This window comes from Eschrichtius robustus, chromosome 21 (genome assembly GCF_028021215.1).
Source record: "Eschrichtius robustus isolate mEscRob2 chromosome 21, mEscRob2.pri, whole genome shotgun sequence".
Lineage (NCBI taxonomy): Eukaryota > Metazoa > Chordata > Mammalia > Artiodactyla > Eschrichtiidae > Eschrichtius > Eschrichtius robustus.
The window spans coordinates 14281419-14302881 of record NC_090844.1 but is presented as its reverse complement, the minus strand read 5'-3'; the positions used below and the strand labels follow the sequence as shown (position 1 = coordinate 14302881).

The 21463-nt window shown below is 37.9% G+C and overlaps 1 protein-coding gene across 10 annotated transcripts in view; it reads left to right on the top strand.

Moving 5' to 3' along the window:
* SORBS2 (sorbin and SH3 domain containing 2) overlaps positions 1-21463 on the top strand; it is a 203712-nt gene that overhangs the window by 169511 nt on the left and 12738 nt on the right. For 6 of the 10 annotated variants that reach the window (XM_068531980.1, XM_068531978.1, XM_068531981.1 and 3 more), the window contains 5 exons: positions 4326-4414; positions 5781-5827; positions 9788-9902; positions 9988-10116; positions 11256-11459. In XM_068531980.1, the coding sequence (XP_068388081.1) occupies positions 4326-4414; positions 5781-5827; positions 9788-9902; positions 9988-10116; positions 11256-11459 (584 nt within the window). Of the gene's footprint in view, positions 1-379; positions 1961-4325; positions 4415-5780; positions 5828-9787; positions 9903-9987; positions 10117-11255; positions 11460-21463 lie in introns of all 10 variants that reach the window. The other 4 variants (XM_068531974.1, XM_068531977.1, XM_068531975.1 and 1 more) reach the window with 1 other exon arrangement.

Below are 21463 nucleotides of genomic sequence, written 5' to 3'. Positions count from 1 at the left end.
ACAAAACCTTTAAATCACTACCAGGTCATGCTATTAGCTTACAAGGCACTACTGGATTTTTGAATACCATATTTGCAGAAAGATGGATGAAATATGCAATAGAAATAGGCGTATTAGCGACACCAGTTACTTTTTATACGTGGTTTTGTTAACTATCATCTGCAAAGCTACATTTATTGCCAAAGTATTGCCTTGCTTTAGAATTAGGCTTTTTTCTCTGAAGTTGAAGCTACACGTATAACAATCAGTGTCTAGATGAAACTCCACTAAATGCTTTCTCTTTGCTGTGCTATCTGACGCTAACTGACATGCTCTCCTCTTTATGAGCCTTTTAACTTCTCCAACGTCTCTCTTCCACCACGCTGCCCTGGACTAAAAGGTGGGGACGATAGCAAAATATGTCCATCCCTTTGCAGTTACTCAGGGCTCAACGGCAACCCCTCCCATGAGTTAGATTACTGTAACACTTACAGACAGCATTTGGACATCCCACATGACTCACAGAGGGCCATTACTTTCAAAAACGGCTGGCAAATGGCCCGGCAAAACGCAGAGGTCTGGAGCAGCACTGAAGAAACGGTTTCCCCCAAAATCAAATCCCGTAGTTGCGATGACCTTTTAAACGATGACTGCGATAGTTTTCCTGACCCGAAAGCCAAGTCAGAAAGTATGGGTTCTCTGTTATGTGAAGAGGACTCCAAGGAGAGCTGCCCCATAACATGGGCTTCCCCCTACATCCAGGAGGGCCGCAGTAATAGCAGATCAAGGCTCCGACACAGGTCAGCCCACGACGCCCCAGGGTTCCTAAAATTGTACAAGAAAATGCACCGCATCAACCGCAAGGATTTGATGAATTCAGAGGTGATTTGCTCTGTAAAGTCAAGAATAATGCAGTATGAAAAGGAGCAGCAACACAAGGGCCTGCTCCATGGATGCAGCCAGTCCTCCACTGAGGAGGTGCCCAGGGACATGGTACCCACCCGCATTTCTGAATTTGAAAAGTTGATTCAGAAGTCAAAATCCATGCCAAATTTAGGAGATGAAATGTTATCTCCTGTAACCCTAGAACCACAACAAAATGGTTTATGTCCCCAAAGGCGATTTTCCATTGAGTCTTTGCTGGAGGAAGAAAATCAAAGTAGACGCCCTTCTCAGGTACAACGAAGCTACAAGTCTAAAACCCTGGTGCCGATCCACATTGAAGTCACCAGTGACGAGCAGCCGAGAACTCATATGGAGTTTTCTGATAGTGACCAGGATGGAGTTGTGTCTGACCACAGTGATTACATTCATGTAGAAGGATCGTCCTTTTGCAGTGAGAGTGATTTTGATCACTTTTCTTTCACATCCTCTGAAAGTTTTTATGGATCCAGCCACCATCACCACCACCATCACCACCACCATCACCGGCACCTCATCAGCTCCTGCAAAGGCAGATGCCCTGCCTCCTATACTCGATTTACAACAATGTTAAAACATGAAAGAGCTAAACACGAAAATACTGAAGAGCCCAGAAGACAAGAAACGGACCCTGGCCTTTCTAAACTGGCATTTCTAGTCAGTCCCGTGCCTTTCCGGAGGAAAAAAAATTCAACTCCCAAAAAACAGGTGGAAAAGGCAAAATGTAAAACGTCTGTATTTGAGGCTCTGGACTCTGCCCTTAAAGACATCTGTGACCAAATTAAGGCTGAAAAGAGAAGGGGAAGTTTGCCAGACAACAGTATACTGCACCGTCTTATCAGTGAACTGCTGCCAGATATTCCTGAAAGGAATTCATCACTCAAAGCTCTAAAAAGGAGCCCCATGCACCAGCCTTTCCACCCACCATCTCAAGAAGGTGCTACTCATTGTCCATTGTACCAGAACGATTGTGGGAGAATGCCTCACAGTGCCTCCTTCCAAGACGACACCAACAACAACTACCACCACCAAGACCACGACAGTGCACTGAGCCTCCAAGGTGGATCAACTTTTCTATCTTTTCCCTTGTGGTTCAGATGCCCACCCTCCAGCTCTTTCATTTTCCATTCCTACATTCATCATTCTTGAGCTGTGAGACCACTTGGATTCATTATGTATTGTGAAGCAAATGCTTGTTGTGCAAATATGCCTTACTGAATGGTTCTCATTTGCTCATGGGATATTTGGACTTGATGTGTGGCTTAAAGTGATCATCAATTCACAAAAATTTACTCATTCAAAATCGAAAGGGAAAACCATTTTGTAGCTTGATGTTAGGGTTGAAACAACTGTTACGTAGAAACAACCAATTAAACTTATTTTACCAATTTAAAAGAATTTCAAGGCAAAAATCATAACTGAATATCAGTATCCTTAAGAAACTGACAACTTTGCATTAGCTCTTTTTTTTGTTGTAAAACGAATCAAAACCAATAGTCTAACAGTCTTTTCCTTGATTCTTATATTAACTTTATAGTCATTCATTCAATAAATAATTTGCTGACATTCTATATAGAAGATACTAAATCAAAACACTCAGGAAGCAAAACCAAAATATGTGATATAGTAATTGATTGGCGATTAAAAGAGAATAGGACTTGTTTAATAACTTTCTCCATTTAAAAGATACAATTGGGATAAAATTTTTGTGAATATATCTTTAAGCTCTCTCCATGTAAGTCTCATTTCCATCATTCATTGTATTCATTTTCTCTTCCTTTCCATTATTTAATTAATTTATTTTCTATTTCTGCTAAAACAACCCTATACTGACATTTGAGTTAGACTATTTAGGATAAAAGTGACTCTCAACTTCATTTTCATAGATGGATTATTCCTTAAAGTGGAACACAAGGCCAAATAGCAATTCAAATACAGAGGACATTTTTTCAGGTTTACGGTACTGAAAAACAGGATGTTTTGATATTTTTATCCAATTCTTTTCATTAATGCTTAAAGTGCATCTGTTTACTGTGTAAATTTTAGGAAGCTGGAATGAATATTCCAGGCTGAAACTTGTATTGTCAAGAGAGTTTTCTATGCACCAGACACTGCAAAGTGCTTTACATGCATTATCTACTTAACACGGCATAAACCTAGGTGATAGATATTATTGTAAATACTGTTTTACAGTTGAGGACATCAATGCCCAAAGAGGACAAGAAATCTGACCAAAGCCACACAGACAGTAGGTAGCAGAAACAAGATTCAAACTCATGTAATTCAGAATTTGTAGCATAGAATATAATCTCTATAGGCAAAAAAGAGACATAATTCAGATTTCATATTAATTAATATATATAGCCCAAATGTTAGTTACCATTGCACAAATTTGTTTATCTTATTAGTATTTATCTTTGCTTTCATTTATACTATACGACATGCTTCAAAAACAGAAAATTCAAATTTTCTAAATCAATGCCAACAATTTGAAATTTTCACTGATTGAGACATGTCATAACCTAGTGTTTTAGTAAATTAGCTACTTTTCCAGTTATTCAATATCAGTTACATTTCCACGTATAATGCATGAGATATAAGATACCATTAATAGATACTTGCAATCATTATTTTATAATGTAATTAATCATGTATATTTTGTTTTAAGGTGAACAAAAGCAATGCAATAGTTCATAAGTAATTTGGCAACCAATGCAACACATTGTTTAGAAAATTTTTATCCCTTTGTTTATTGGAATAGATATTCACTTTCTAATAAGATAGTTGAACACAAAGGAAGGCAACAGGTAATGGCCTGTTAAGCCTTAAGCTTTAAGATGCCATCTTCACACTCAGTAAGTAATTAAAAACAGAGAGAAAGAGGGAAGAGAATGGCCATGACATAGTTCTGTCATCATCATACTTTATTTTTCTCTCTTTTTCATTACTATGTTCTTAAATTGTTCCACAGCATGTTTCAGTTTTTATAAGTCATTGCTACCGTCTCCATCTTCTCCAGGCCCTATCATAGTAATTATAAACTGGTGGCAAAAAGGAATAGAAAGTATTAAATCTTTGAAGTAAACAATCCCTGTAACTGCAAATTGTCTATACCAGGTGCTACAGTATAATTATATCAGCAATGTTACAATTATATTTACATTTATGATTATAATACTTCTGTAATCTTGTATTGCAGAAAAAGGAAAAAGGAAAAAATGGAAAAATATCCATTTTTCCTCTTAAAATGCTCTGTTTTTGTCTTATATCACAACTTTATAATTACCCATGAGTTTTAGACCCATGTTTTCCATTGCGATGTCTCTCCAAATGTGCAGGGTAAATAGTTGCCACCAGGGAAAATGGCTAAACAAGTCTGCTTTTGATTAAGTGGATACTCACTCTGGCCCTGTCCTTTCCAATAGACCGTGAGTCCCCTAGAAGTTACTCATCCACACTGACTGATTTGGGGAGAAGTGCACCAAGGGAAAGAAGAGGAACTCCAGAAAAAGAGGTAGTCTGTTTAGTATCATTTGAGTCTTTTTCACCAACATACTTGATAAAGCACTTGCCAGCCAAAGTTACGTCCAAAACCAGTAAAGAACCCAGATTAAAAACACAAAAGTGATGGCAGAGAAACTAGAAACAGTTTTCCCTGGAGCCCGAGCAAAGGACTTGAAGCCAGCTGCATTCTGACCCTAGCGGCAGGTCTCCCCCAGTTGTAATCCAGTTTTGACAGTGACTCTCTGAGTCTTGACCTGACACCCATAAATTAAAGAGTCTTGAGCTGGGCTGCCCCTTGGAGGAAGAAGGTTTCCCCTGTACAAATTTCTGGCCCAGTGATACAGGGGACAGCCCTAGGTCAGCCGTGCTGCCAATCAAAACAAATTCCATAGAAACAGTTTTTGCTGGCCTGCTTTTGTTAGAGAGGATCCCTGAAAAAAAAAACACTGCCCCTGAGAACCACCTACCTACTGGCTCTTGTCCATGGTCCTGAGCCAGGGCTGGAGGTCTGGCTTGTACTATCTTGGAGCCATGAAGGTTTGATAGAAACTGAAGGCTGGTCTTGGACTGGCAGCCACTCCAGAAAGTTCTCTACAGGTGTCTGACATAGTCCAGGGCCTGTGGACCCCCAAAGAAGTCAGAAATGATCCAGGTTGCCCAAAGTTCACCAGAGTCACAGGGAAAGAGAGTGAGGTGAGGGGATTATTGGAATCAGAGAGGAAGTAGCTACAGGTGGCCCAGGCAGATCTGCGGCCCCGAAGCTTGAGTGTGGGCACGAGTCACATCGTATCATAACTCAAAGATAAGCAGCTGGTTTACTGTGTGCTGAAGAATTCCTGAACTCTCCAGGGAATATAAAATGACCAAGCCTATACTTTTGGCCACTAACGAGCCTCTCAGTGATAAGTGGGCTAATATTTCTTTGCTACTATGTCAATAAGTGTTTAGTAAAAGGGGTAATGACTTCCCTCATGACTTTTTCCAGTCCTTTTATTATGATTCAGAAGTTGTGTCAATACTTAGGACATAGAGCAATTGACTTTCCACAATTATCCCAGGAAAAGCCAAAATTATACTTAGGACTGAATCCTCTGCAGGCATTTTATTCCCCTTTTATGGCATTCATTTACCTTAGTTCCTAAGATGAAATATGATATTCAACAGTTATGGTGAATAAGTCATCTGTTACATTCTGGTTATAGTTTAAACATCTAAATAAAGAACTAATTGATTTATTTATAAATTGCATAAATGATTTAAATTGTATATGTTTAATCATTCCTTGAGGTTTCTTTTCTCTTTAATTCACGTGAAACTGCTTTTTTATAGGAAATCCATAATTTTAAGTTAGCGCTAACCATTTCCTTCATTTTCAGAAATTGCCTGCAAAAGCTGTTTACGATTTTAAGGCTCAGACATCCAAGTAAGTAAGATAAGTGTTCATTATATGATTTAAGTTGACTTTAAATACATTAATAATACTTTAAAAGACAAATATTGCACTGGGATGTGTTACAAATAAGACCTAATTCCCAATTCAGCAATCTACTCTAAATGGTTCCTTCTGAATTGATTGGGATGTGGGTAATTTTATTTTCATTTTGAGTTTAGTTGAGAAACATTGAGTTTTAAAATACACCAAACATGTTAGAGCACAATGAGTTCAAAAGGATAGGAAAAACAAAACAAAATTAAGGATCTTTGTTTCTACAATTTTCATGTGGAGAATGAAGTAAAAATAAATTGTTGGGGAGTAACACTTAACTGGAGAATTTTATATCATTTATTTATCCAACTATATTAAGGATAGTTTGTGGTTAAAGACTAGAATTGTGTGTGAAGACTCCTGCAGTAAAATCTCCATTTCTCAATACTCAGAGCTTAGAGACTCTGAGCACAGTTCTATCCTGTGGTCTTTTGATGTTGGTGTTTTCATACTCCTGTGTCGTAATTTTTTTACCTTTTTTTTTTTTGGGGTAATTTGTTCATCAGGTGAGCATGGGGTTGGGGAAGGCTAGTACTAAGCACATGAGGAGGCTTAAATAGGAGTGAGTTTTCCAGCTCTGTTATGGCCCATGTCACAGACCTTACTTAAGAAACTTTGGTCTCCATTAGAATTCAAGATACTGGCATTAAATTATACCGTGCTGTTTAGCTGAATATATATACAATAACCAAAGCATTTATTCATAAAAATGCATATTATATGAATTAATAGTTAAAGAATCTATCTCTGGCAGAAGACATAAAAAATAAAATCACTCAGAATTTGGGAATTAAATTAACTAACTAAGAGAATTCTCTTTAGAAGTGAAGGTGTCAAACATGGCTTAAATCTGGGGTTAAAAAAAATCCTGAAGGAAAGCTTACAACTTTTTTTGATGAGATAAGTAACATCTGCTCTGTTTCTACTACACTATGGTCCTAGCTACTGTTCTTTGGATATGGTGTGATAATTTGTACAAGGCATGTCACTTTTATAAAATAATGACATAAAACATGTAAATTTCATTTCTTCTTTGTGACAATCAATCAAAAGTGTCCTTAGATGTAGGAAGCCCTGAGGAATAACAGGGCATATAAAATATGCCCAGGGCTCACAAGCTTTTGAGAAACCTTAATTAGAAACAGGCATTGAAAGAAAGATGAGGTACAGTGCAGAGGAAAGGTGTTTGTGGTGTTGACTCTGTCACTGGATTGCGTTTGCTCCAAGTACCAAGCCCCTCACCCTCCTCCAAGACCACATCCTCATTGTCAATGTCTGACGTTGGCAAAGGTTCAGGGAAACCCACCGTCCCACGCGCTGCCCATGGGAGTGTAAATGACGCAGCTGTTCCGAAGGGCTGTTTGCACCATCCCACTTTCACAAAGGTCTTCCTCAACCAACGAAATCTAATTGTATTATAAGCCTCCAGAGAAGTGGACTGAACAATCATCCACGGAAACCATCCCATAATTTTCGTAAGAAAAAAAATTGTTTCCCCCATACCATCAATAAATTTATCTGATTGTAGCTTAATCACATTCCTCCTGTTCTGTTCTCAGGAGATGTAAAGAGCGCTTGTCTGTCACCCCCAACGTAGTTATGTACCTGACACAAAAATCAAGGTTATGGATGACTCATGCAGTTTTAAAAAAAGGTTCACACACCCAGAGAGCACTGAAAGTTTCAGGAGGACTATAGCCACATTTTTAAGTCATATCAATCATTAGCTAGATGTGAGAGTTAGCAGACATTTGGTCCTATCCAAAATGTCCATGAGCATATTTGGTTCATGCCAAACTGTTTTGGACAGGACCAGATATCAAGCTCCTCTTCATGTGGACCAAATGTCTCATGGACATTTTGGGCAGGACCAAATGTCCTGCAAGAGATGTGAGTGCTTTTTGTGCCTAACATCTTACAAACAAGAGACAGATATCTCTGTTTCAAATAATTATCTGTTTTAAAAGCTGTTTTTCTTTCCCTAACACAAGAAAGTTTAATTTTCAGAAAGACACCTAAGTAACTCACCAAACGTAATGTCTCAACTGTTAAGGAGGAAAATGAGAGGAAATGCTATTCTCAAAGGTTGTCAGTGGCCACTGGTCAAAGGTGGTAGGCGCTGGTTGGAGCACACTGGTCAAAATGGGACTCTTAGAAATTCTAGTTCTGAGATGAGACGAACATAATTTTGAAAACTGGAGGGTGAGACCACTGTCCTTTTTTCTAGACGAGTTCAAAAATTTAAATACAAGTCTTTACACATAGAAAAGATATCTTTTCACACTTAAAAGAAAAATAATTAGTTGTCTCTTATATACTTTTTTTTTTAAGCTAAGCTTCCTACTCTCATTTCCAGAAATAAAACATACCTGGTGTAAATAAAACAGTTGGATTGTAAACATTAAACATTTTGGGTTTTATTTTCTACATTAGGCACTTGCATAAAAGAGGGAAGTACTGTATTTGAATGTAAGGCCCTGTGAATCTTGTTTGCTTTTAGGGTTACTGAAAATTTAACACAGATTCAATGTGAAAGTTTTAGCACTTCTAAATGTGTAATAATTCTTTTTACTATGCAACTTTTTTCAATTAATTCTTTTAATCAACATGAAATATTCTACATCTGATATAAACCTGTCTCCATTATATATTCTGCACACATAAATGATCCAACTCAAGATTCTGAACAAAGCAACGCAGAAGATTTGGGAGTGGGAAGGCAGATGCGTGTGAAAATGGGGCTCTTGGCAAAAGATCTGAAATAAGTACCCTCCAATGAGACATAATTGTGGAGGCAAAATAACACAGAGACACAATTACCTGGGGGATGAAGCCATGAAAACCTGAAGCAGTGAGGGTGAGAATTTAGGCGTGAATTATTTATGATGACTAATGTCTTTATAACTTAAAATTAAATACTCCAATTTACCTACTGTCTCCTTAGAAACAGCCCAAATGGAAAAGCATAGTTAGTTTCTTGAAAATATTTTTATATTTAAAAAACAGAAGATATAAAGGCGGTTACAAGCAATCTGTGCATGTCTTTGCACCTGAAACATGTTTATCTTTGTGACTATAGTTAATAATACTGTACTGCATCTAAGAGAGTAAATCTGAACGGTTGTCATCACAAGAAGAAAAACATTGTAACATATGTGGTGACCAGCGTTAACTCAACTTATGGTGGGGGTCATTTTGCAATATATACAAATACTGAATCATTATGTTGTACACCTGAAACTAATATAATGTTACAGGTCAATTATACTCCACATTTTAAAAATGTTTATTTTTGTGCCTCACTGAAAAATCAAAGTATAAAATCTTTTCTGTTTCACAAAATAAATTCATTATCAAGATATTCTACCTAAATGCCTGTCAACCAGCTTCAAGGATCCACAAATAAAATTTTTTCTCACGTTGGCACTTCTGTGCTAAGGCTAAATGATACTGGTTTCCTTATTGTAAGCTTTAACATATCAAAAGGAGACAGAAAGAGAGAGAAAGAGAAGTAAGTAGGTAACTAGCTTCAGGACAAGTAAAAATCAGTGCGGAATAAATCCGGCCTTATGGCAAGCTTCAGGACTCCTCTACTATAAACCAATGACTAGACAGCAAGTCTGTCCCCGCCTTTAAATTTCATATTAATCTGCCTGTGATTTAAATCGGATGTGATGTTTACATTTGTTCTTTTTGAAATCATTTCTAAAGTTACAACGTTTCAAAGGAATTCTAAAAATTTTCAAGGAAAATCCTCATCTAACTGGACTCAACAGATTTTTTTCAATATTGGAAGTATATTTCCCAGCCACATACAGATCTAGTGAGAATCTTGATCTTAAGAATAATCGCCATACATCAGGAAAAAAAAAAAACATTTAAATGTATCTCTTCTAGGGAGCTGTCATTTAAGAAAGGAGATACTGTCTACATCCTCAGAAGAATTGATCAAAACTGGTATGAGGGAGAGCACCACGGGAGAGTGGGCATTTTCCCAATCTCATACGTAGAGGTAAGTCCCTTCCCCTTCCTCCTTACGTGGTTGCTGTTTCCAGGGTTACCACAGGTCAAGCATAAATAACTGTTCTCCTTCATAGAAACTCACACCTCCTGAAAAAGCACAGCCTGCGAGACCGCCTCCCCCAGCCCAGCCCGGAGAAATCGGAGAAGCTGTAGCCAAATACAGTTTCAGCGCTGACACAAATGTGGAGCTATCGCTGAGAAAGGTAACCTGCTTTCTTCACTGGTGCATTTGAAAGGCTGTATACTTTCAAAACTAAGATAGGTCACCTTTTTCCTGAGACATTTTTGTGTCCCCCTCATTTTCCGCAAAGGACTCCATCAGGCTGCCCTGAGTCACTGTTACCTGCCACTCCTGTGTCCTTCCAGATGAGGTCCCTGTGGGATGCAAAGCTTCTCAGAGAGACTTTCCCTCTGTGGTTTAGCCTGGGAGGCTCCAAATTGTCTCCAAGGGGTGCCTCGGGCTAAACATCAGGAGCTGTACATGTGGAAACATCAAAAGAAAATAGCACTTTAATACAGTTCAAAATAGTGTTCTTCTGCTGCCTTATTATTCAAAAATTATATCAAATTCAAAATTTAAACTGGGCTTTGTGGCATTGGCTTGATCCTGCAGCTAGCAGGAATAGTGACTGTAGAAAGTTCTATCGTTGCAAAAGCCAGGGGTTTTATAAAAAATATTATTGACCGCTATGGCATGGCCACCCACCAATCAGAATGGATGCTGGTGCTACACCATCTTGATGCAGACCGGGTGGATGTCAGCCCTGGCCACAGCTATGCATTGTCTAGGATGCTAGCTTTGCCCCATCCTGTTAGCCTCACTCTTTGTTACAACTCAGAACATGTAGATAAAGAAGAAAAACATTGTGCTATCCAACTTCATCCCTTCCAGGGGTTGACTACTATAACCCATTTCAGATACACCATCACAGCAAGCTATGCACTTTCTGAAGCTCTTCCTACATAAGTTCATTCCCTTGAATCTGTCAGTGATCAGATGATGGTACTGTCATCGACACATTGCAGGTTAAACTACTGTGCTTTTTGAAATAACTTACACATGTCATTTCCCACAGTACCAGTATGAACACGTATAAGGCCAAATATCCTTAGGAAAGATTCTAATGCTGTGAATGGATGATTAAACCACATATATGTTGATAAGCCATAATTTGGGAGTAAGCTCTGAGGCTTTAGTTGCATTCTCATAACGAAAACAAAACACTGGAAGTATAAGGCTTTCCCAGATGGAAAGCTATTGTTTATTAGAAAACATTGACAATTATAATTTTTATGTTATCACATCTCTATTTCTAATGCATTTTCCTGATATTCATTACAGGGAGATAGAATTATTCTTCTTAAAAGAGTTGATCAAAACTGGTATGAAGGTAAAATTCCAGGAAGCAACAGACAAGGCATCTTCCCTGTTTCCTATGTAGAAGTCATCAAGAAGAATACAACCAAAGGTGCTGAGGATTACCCTGACCCTCCAATACCCCACAGCTATTCTAGTGATAGAATCCACAGCTTAAGTTCAAATAAGGTAAGAAAACATTCTAGCATATTAGTATAATATTTGGGAGCTCAGAGTAACATAATCGGTACATGATTTTAGGACATTAGATTACAACATCATATCTATGGCAAAGCAAAAGATTTACATGTTATGTTTCTAAGTGCCAGGTCAAATCAATATAATTTAATTTTTCCTATGGGTGCTGGCATAAAGGTTTAAGCTACATAAAGGGAACCTACATAAAGAATCTACTATCTTAAGAGAAGCATTTTCTTTTATAGGGCTAAGGCTAGGCATTTTATTTATTCTACTTTTCTTTGAAGACTGGGTTGCTGAGCAATTACTCTCAATCCTTTATCATTGGATAATGGAACAGTTTGGTACTTTCCAATTTTGTCTGATTGGTTATAAAATTTTCCAGAATCTTCTTTAGTACATTTACTTCACTAGCAGAGCTCAGCATTTAGAGGGCAACATCCTTCCTTTAGTAGTTTCTACTGCTAGAAAGAAAAGAATCTTCATCCATATCTTTGTCTTATCCACCATTCAGTCATCTTAAAAGAACTATCAGATAAATTTCAAAGCGACTGTACTTTCAAATAAATATTTCTAAGAAAGAATAAGTATGTATCTACAAAGGCTTATTTAAAATTTAAGAAATTCTTACATGATGTCAAAATATTGGCAATGTAATATTTTAGATCACAATGTTTTAATCTTTGCTGAGAATATGATTTAAATGTATTTTCAGTTTCCTAAGTTTTCTCTTAGAATACCAGATTTTACATTTTATAAATCGAGAAATGTACAAATTTCACTAAAAACTAATTAGTGTTTTATTCTCACTGCTGGGGAAAAATACGTTGAAAAGCTTACGTTCATAAATTTTGAAAAATATTTAATGGTTTTACCAACTGGTAATGTATACTATGATGTCATTGGCTAAATGAAGGGAACTTCTCAGTAGTTTTGAACTGAATCATTTTCAGAAAAAGAACTGTAATGTACTTTTAAACCATGATACCCAAAACATACTAAACGTTAAATATACTATTTTCTGACTGATATTTATAAATAGAGGAGGGAATTCATTGTGATTTATGAATCACTCTTGGACATACTCAAATCACATTTCTTGACATACTATCTTTATTTTAGGAGGGACTCAAATGTAAGTTGATATTATTTCTGATATTTCTGCCTTTAATATAGTAGAATCCAATTCTAATGCTTTTGGAAGACAAGATAATTATATGATGTTTGTATTATAGGTATATTTTTGTGATATAGGTATCTCAGGATACTTAATTTAACTTTCAGTAGAAGCAAGTCCACGGTAAGGCTAAGCACTTTGAACCCATTAACATGGATATTCGTGACTGTGGCGGTCATGGAGCTGGAGTAGTAGTAGCAGCAGGTAGTCATGGCGTAGCAGTAGCCATGACGATAATGGAATTTAAAGACCTTTCCTCCTCAGCCACATAATGTTCCTAACACTAAAGGTGCTATGTAGCCTTTAGTCTTGAATCTTCTGTAAGGGTGCTCACAAGTGTTCTGTGACATTTAATCTCATTTATCCCACCCCATGGTGACACGACATCACATTTCCGTTTTTAAAAACTCTAAATAAATTCTATTAAAGCCCCACTCCTTTTATAGGACAGGAGTCAAAAGTTAAGTGGAGAGTGCACTGTGCACTGATCCATACTAAGGCCCAAGGACCAAGAGTGCTGAGTGCACCGGTGACGTGTCAGCCTAAACAATCAACCAGCAAGTGCAATCTTTCTTGAAGATTTTTTTCTTTCCAAACCCAAATCATCGACCTGGAAAGAACCAAAGCAAAATGTCTTCCACCAGCCTCTCTCAAGGCCTTCATATGTGTAGCATATAGCATTCTTCCTAGTCCAAAAACAATACATAAATGTATTAGAATGTTTCTAGGCAACAATCCTAGAACAACTTTTAATGAATTTACATAAAAAATTCTGTTTTGTTCAATGTATCCAAAATATAGCGATAATATTAAGACATACAGAAGTATTTTTTTACTTCAGGAGATTAAGCTTCATAAATTAGACCTCCACTAGAGTATATAACATGTCCAGCTTTTGAAAAAGAGAATGGAAGTCCTAGCAGAAGTTTACTCCTGTTCACATCATATGCTCCCTTTCTATGTCAAAATTTACTTTGGATTTTTTAAAACTTTGAAATAGTAGTTATGTAAGTTCAGTCTCATTTTGATCGTGGGTTTCTGTTCTTAAAAAATATCTCTCAGAACTTATTCATTTAGAAATGTGTTAACATATAATGATGTAAAAATGTTTTATGCCATATGTTATAATCACCTCGCAAACCCAAGTAAGAAAATGATGAAGGTTCAAAAGATTTGGCATGGGAAGAAAGAACACTAAACAGATTCTGGGAATAAAAAAGGTTTAATTATTGGTTTTCATTCTACATTATTTCAGAGTCATTTATATTAAATCAATATCTGGAAACCTGCTTTGAAAGAAGTAGTCTATTAAACTAAATCTCTAAAGATTTTGCTGTCTGTTCTTATAATCTCTATGACAGCTTTATCTTGTCATTTGACACTTAATAGACCTTTTCCAAATACTAGTATAAAGTATTCAGATAAATCTTTAATTAACATACTAATTATTTTATGTATTTAAATTCAAAAAATATAAGCAAATCTAGACCATAGCATAAAATATTTTTTATATTCACCATCATAACTTTCTGCATTTCTCTCTGTGTTTTAATGCATTATTATTATTTTCATGTTTTTTTAACTTCATATATCCTGCTCATTTCTAAGTTGGCTTCCAGCGAACCAGTCCCCCCTCCCTTGCACAAAGCTTCATGTGGCCCAGATAAAGGAGCTCTCCAGGGAATCACCCCGGGGTGGCTGTCCCTGACAGCCAAGTGTCCACTGGTAAAGCCTTTGGCCCCAACACTACCTCCTTTTCTGGACAACATATTGGACGAATTAGAGAAGCTTGGTGCTTTAGTTTTACCTGCTGACCAAGCCAAACCAAATACCCCAGAGGAGATCACCCTTGAAATTAAGGAGGACCCCTCTGTTGTCCTCCCATTGCCGCCAGCATCTGCACCTGCCAAGCCACCCTCCTCTCTGCTACCTCTCCCCCGCTTGGGTGTGACCTCAGCTGCAACCCAGCCCCCTGAGGCAGCGCCGCTTCAGGATTCCAGAAAGACACCTCAAAACCAGTTTGCAGATCTGACAACAATGAGAAAGGGTTCTGCAGGCCCTGAAAAAGTACCTGAGGTCCTAGGTGATAAGTTCGTGACCTCTGCACACGCTAGTGTGGGTCCCTTGCCCCAAACCCTCCCCGTCATTGGAGAAGAAGATGAGGAAATCTATGAGGGGGTCATGGCAGGTATCCGAAGAGGGCCAGAATCTCAAGAACCAGATGCCTTGTGGTGTGGCCATGATGGCACAGAGGTGACACCACTCCTGCACATAGAAGAGGAGGAAGAGGAGAGGGAAGCTGACCGCTTAAAATTTCCAATAGCAATCCCCACAGACCCTAGGAGCCCTAAGGAAGACAGCGATGCAGCAAAAACCAGTGAAGAGGTACTCTAATTTTGCCTAATTCCTGAAGAACTAACCAGTCTTACTATGGTTAGCTAGTACAGTTAACCATATTAATAAACATCAATTTTGACACTGTCTTAGAAGGTTTCCATGCAAGAAACACAGCACTATATGAGGTAGGGGTGGAGGGATGGATAGAAACACACCAAATTTTAACAAGATGATGTAAATATGTGATATTATTCCATTATTTATTTATTACTATAAATCCATATTTAAACATTTTTGTAATTTAAAGTCTTTCTAATTTTAATATTCATAATAATAGCTGATAGTTGAGCTCTTACTGAGTGTCAGACAGCTTTCTAAGAACGCTACGTCTTTACTTTTCAAAGCTCAGTAGGGTGGGTTATATTATTATTCCCACTTTCGGGATGAGGAAATCGCTACGCAGAGAGATTAGTTCACCTCCAGGGTGAGAAAACTATACACCATATCTTTGATATAGTAGCAGTTTGAAAAAGAAGGGAAGAAAGAAAGAGAAAGAAAAGAAAACAAAAAAGAAAAATATACTGCAGTTCCCTTTCAACTCTTTCTGAAGAGGTAATGGCTTTAAGTTGGTGACGACCTAAGAGTGGAGTCCTACATGTTCACCTTACAAACAAAGAACCTTGGGCAATAATTTTAATCAGTTAAGAGGGAAATGCTCTAAATCTTTAGCTTGTAAGCTTCTCTCTTTCAAAAAAGAGAAAAACAAAACTTGATGTCTCAAATATTTAATCTGCGAATTAGAAAGCAAATATGATTACTGGCAAATATTGAAATTATGGAACAAAATTAATGATTCATATTATGCCACTAAGCAAGTCACTTTCCCCCATGGCTCCTCTACTTAGAAATCTTTAACAATGAAAATCAGTTTTAAAACCCCATAATTTCCAATTAAGATCTTACCGATAACAAATATAGAGGCATTTGGTCTCTATGGGGTATTCTTGGCATTAAATAATGGTGAGTGCCCATTAGGCCGCCGGACACCCACAAAACCCTGAGTCTTGGCTGTCCCCTAACCAGGTGAGAAAATGTCATCTGGACAAAGAACGTAGCCATGTCTGCATTTGCATAAAATAAACACACTGCTTAGTAATAGAGATCATTCATTCATTGCAGTAAGTCAAGCAGATTTCTAAGTCAATTACTTAAATAACTAATTTCCCCTTCAATTTAATCAAGTTTAAGATGTGATTAGACATGTGGCTTGGTTCACAGGAACCGCTACTGCCGGCTGCAGGCAGCACCCCCAGCGTGGTGCTCAGGGGGTGGGTTTCACAGCCAGTGTCCGCCATGCACGCACACGCACAGGCAGAGGTCGTAACTCCCCTAGCTTTGCAGCCAACTGACTATAAATTGTGATCTACTTCACAAGCAAGTTACAAAGAGTCATTGCAGGGTTTTACACTTTCTTCCTCAATGTTTAGAAGGACCCATCCTGCAAATTACATTATACAATTGTAGATTATGGGGGTTCTTATCTCCAGCCGCTCATATCAGAAAAAAAAGTGAAACTGATCATACCCATTGGGAATTTTGAATCAAATGCAGAAGAAAAAGTTAGTGCTTTCAAAGCAAGAATTTGTCATAAATGTCACATACCCCGGGGTATTTAGTAACTTTAAAATTATTTAGGTGTGGGGGGTATTCTCTAAAAAGCATGTAACCTCATTCTGGACACAAGCATAATTGCATCTTGTCTTTCCTCAATATCTAAGCCATCTTCATTTTCTTCGGGAGATCGAACATCTACATCCTTTCCCAGCTGTCTGCTTTCCTCCCTTCCCTTTCATTCCTCCTTGGCCACTGTCTCTGACCTGGTCCCCACACTTTCTCAGCCTACCCAGCCCTACTCATCTCCGCTCCTCCCTAAATACTCTTATCAACAGGAGATAAGCTCACCAAAATTAAAGGTAACTGCATCTTGAGTGTGGTTTATTGCATGTCTTTCAATGAACTTAATTAATTAGATGTACGTCTTTAGATTCGTGCCATCTTACAAGATCTAAAAAGTCATTCAATATTGCTTGCTAACTTTTAACATCATTAGCATGGCCTCTGTCCAAAAATTTAAAAGATATATTTGCATAGCAGCTATACTTAGATTGAGGAGAAAAACTAAACTTCATATAAGAATAAAAAGTGATTATTAGACTTTTTTTTTAAGTTGAGGGTCAGCAGGAGAACCATCCCATCCAAAGGTGTCAGCTGTGTGCCTGTCATCCTCTGTCACTTCTTAGTGGGCTCATTGCCTCCCAAGTTTCCCAACTAATCAGCAGGTTCAGCAGAGCCTAAGGGCTGGATGATCTTTGGCACTGTCTTGAGCCTTGTTCTTCCACAAAACTGAAGTAAATTAATGAGGATGTGGAAAGGAGGCTTCTTTTGTAGCAGTTAACAAGGCATCCATCTCTGAGACTTGCTGGCTGGCTGGCAGCTCTGCTGGCATTTAACTCCCTCTTAGGATACCATGATGAAAGATTTTTAACAAAGTTAATGACTGGCCTTGGAAAGAGATTCAGTGACAACCACAGCATGAAATCAATCCATCTCAGAACTAAGTTTTACTTCTCTATGTCCAGAATGATCCTGAAACCTTTTCCTTTAGACAAAAGGACTTCAAATAATGACTCAACCTCACACTCAATCTTCTCAACTTGAAATGAGAGCCTCTGCAGATAAGTACAAAAACAAAACAAAACGAAGGCTCTGGTAGAGTCATGTTTTTGAACTAGGAAGCACCAACACCTGAGAAATGCCATTTATGCAATCTTCCAAACCCCCATCACCAAATCTATCCACCAAAATAGTCCATCTACGTGAATTTTATCTTACGTAGAAAAGGAATCTTTGAAAAAATGTAGTATATTTTAAAGACATATTGCTCTTTGCCCTTTGAGGTTTTTATCTTAGCTGGCAGGAAATAATTAGGAAATTTTTTAAATAATAATAATTCTTTAGATAATGTCTGAGACTAAGAATTTGCCTTTTTTCCTCTCTCTGTGGTTCTCTTTTTAAGGCCAAAATATTTATTCCTTGCCTTTCCCTACTTGTTCTTCAGCCTTTATGCTCAGTCAGTAAGTGGGCAAGTAACTTGAGCATCGGCCTTCTCTAATGTAGAGAGATGGAACACTCACCACTGTAGTGTCAAGGACAAAACCAGAATTTAAACAGGTTTATTCTCCTGCAAGAACCAAGCTCATCTCATGCATTCTGTATGTTTCAGTTGTTCACAGAATGGTATGAGAGAATGGAGATATTCACAGTAACCATGTTTTAAAAGAATACTTTAATAACTACATCAAATAACTAACTCCAGAAAAATGAAGTTTTTTCTCTTTTTTATCTCGTATTTGAGAGCAAATGTTAATTTTAATCCCCCACTTTTCCTGAAAACCTTATAAATCTATTTTTTACTCATAGAAAGAATATAAGTTGACTGAAGTTATGCTTATAAGTATACATACAAATTGAATCAACTACAAATTTTAGGCCATTATTATAGTTTAATCTACAACTGACACAGTAAAAAAATTGATGTGAATCCTTTAAGAAGGCTTCCTATTTCTCTCATTTCAAGAATGTTAGAAATTTTGCTCATTACAAAGAAGGAAAGTAACCTAGCACTAAAAGCAAAGAGAAAATAAAATTTTAATAATGTTTTAATAGGCATAGTATGGTATGCATGAAATCATTACAACAATGTTATCAACCCCTATCAGCCATTGTTTTACTTAACTCATGTTAATTTAATGCAATTTTGTTCTTTTAAAGTATTTTCTGAGATAATGTAAGTCTGTCATATGCAATCCAAAATCTTCCATGGAAGTAAAATTTACCACGACTTTATAGATGACGGAAGACTGAAATGTACATATAAATTATGAATTTGATATATAAATCAGAATCCAATATTTTCTCTAGTCTTTGAGCATCTTTTAAATGTTGGGTTTTCATAATATAAATTATTATAATCCTCAGCTTTGCTGTAAGCTGAGCTTCCAATTCCATCTAAGAATATTCTGTAAAAGAGTCTTGCAGCAATGTGGACTCAAGCTGCAGTGGAAGCGCTTTGTGAACAGAGAGAAAGACTCTTTCTTGGGTTTCTTCCAAGAAACTCAGTTATTACGGTCCCAAAAGGAAGTCTCCTCACCCTAAAGCCATCCCACTGGAAGGTAATCCCCTTGAGCAGTTTCCAACATGAAATTAAGCCCTGATTCTTCCTAATATGTTCAAATGATCTTTCCAGTTGTTTATCCACATCATTCCAACAGCTACTTTTTTTCTCTATGAGTCTTGATGTTTATAGAACCTTGTATTAGTCAAGATTGGGGCAGCTGCAGTGCCAGAAGGCTCAAAATAATTAGAGCTTAAACAAGGTAGAAATATATATTTCTTATGCATAAATGTAGGGCATCCTGGGTTGGTATGTGGCTATACAGTCATCAAGGATCCCAGGAGATTCCATTTTATTTTGGCACACCACCATGCTCAATGAAAAGCTTCTGCTGCATGGTCCAAAGTGGCTGCAGCAGCTCCAGCAGTCCCTTTCTCATTCCAGCCAACAGGAAGAAAAAAAGCGGAGGGAAGCTTATGTCTTCTTCCTTGAAGGGCATTTTCCAGAAACCGCACATATCCCATCTGTCAGAACTTACCACATGAACATATCTAGATACAAGGAAGTTTGGAAAATAGACCTTATTCAGAATGGCCGTGTGCCTACCTAACATTTGGGATTCTGTTACTGGGATGACAAAGAAGAGAATGGATATTGGAGAACATGAAGCATTCTCTGCCACAAGCCTTAAAGAAAAATGCCTGATGCATTTCATCCCCAGAGACTGAAGATATGAGGTCAATCATTACTAATTATTATGAACTTTTTCCTAAATGAGAGTTGAGAAAACCACATGCTTTTATTTAAAAGTCCTTTAGTCCTGCTAAAGTTCCCATAAGCCAAATCAAATACCAGACAGTACATTGCTAGGTCTTGTCCATGAATGGACAGAAAATAAAACATACACACAAGAAAGGTTAGTTTACTCACTGTCATATTAAAAATCTTACTTTGAAAGAACACCAAAATAGTCACAAGGTGCTTGGAATTAGAACAATATTCTGTATTTAATTATACAGTATTTCACAATTTCCCCCAGAAAAGCCTTTTTTTTTTTGGCCATGCTGCGAGGCTTGTGGGATCTTAGTTCCCCAACCAGGGTCTGAACCTGGGCCCTCAGCAGTGAAAGCGCAGAGTCCTAACCACTGGACCACCGGGTAATTCCCCATATTTTCTTTGTATGTGTTTTATTAGAAAATTTACCTGTGACAAATGATTGACACTGTCTATGAAATTTGATGGATATAAAGCAAAATTTCCCTGGCTCTTACCTTGCATCTATTCAAATAAACACAAAGAAAACAGGTCAGATCTGAGAGTATCTTGAAACTAATTGTTAAGACATAAAATTTCTTGTAAGTGTTCTTAGCCATCTACACTGCATTCAGACATCTTCCCTGTGCCAACTTCCCTCTATAAATCTCTCTCTGCTCTGCCTGTGAGTTCCCTAGTAAAGCAGCGACTGATACCTGTGCTGTGAAAACTCTGGGCCGCCAGAAGAGCTGTCTTCAGACTGTTAACCCTTCCTGCTCTGCTCTTATTTGGGAGTTTGGCATGCTGTGTGTGCATGGAAAAAAAACAAAACAGGAAAGCTCCTCTGAAGGCTGGGTGATGAAGATGAGAACTAATTAACTTCTTACGGCTTTTCCAGGCTGATTTAAAAAGCGATCTACTTGTCTTGGGTAAGCCTCCGCGTAGCCCAGTGATGTCCTGGAGATCCTGCAGCTCACCAGTCAGAGGGCTCAGCGGTTCCCACAGGGTAGGATCAGACGCCCCACCTTGAGCCAGGCACCCTGGCCACCCCTCCACCGTCAGTGGGCTGGCTCTTCCTTAGTTGTCATTGCTGTGCTTTGCCAGTGAAGTAGGGCTGGAGGTACCCTTGAAAGGAAACGACCTTTCTGATGATGATGAGCAGCTATGAAGTCAGATCAACACGAAAATCCTATCCTGAGTCTTTGGTCAATGAGCTCCCCCTTTATGTGTGCGCGTAAGCTTTCCAAAAGCGACAAAGACATGCCCCAATTCTCCTCTGTGCAAATAAGGGTATGGTATATGTTGTCTTCCACATCCATCTTGTGTAAATCACTGCTTTCCCATCACTATTTCTAGTGCAAAGAATAAAGCTGCTGCCAATCATATACTGAACTCACACCCTTCCAGGGATGCTTGCTTCTGTGTCGTTCAGTTTATTTGGATTTCTTTTAATCCATGGCCCTTGTTGTAAAATATCTTGTTGCTCTGCTGACATGTGCCGTATTCACTCCATGACCCTTTCAAGCCAACTCTGCTTCTCTGGACTCCAGGGGC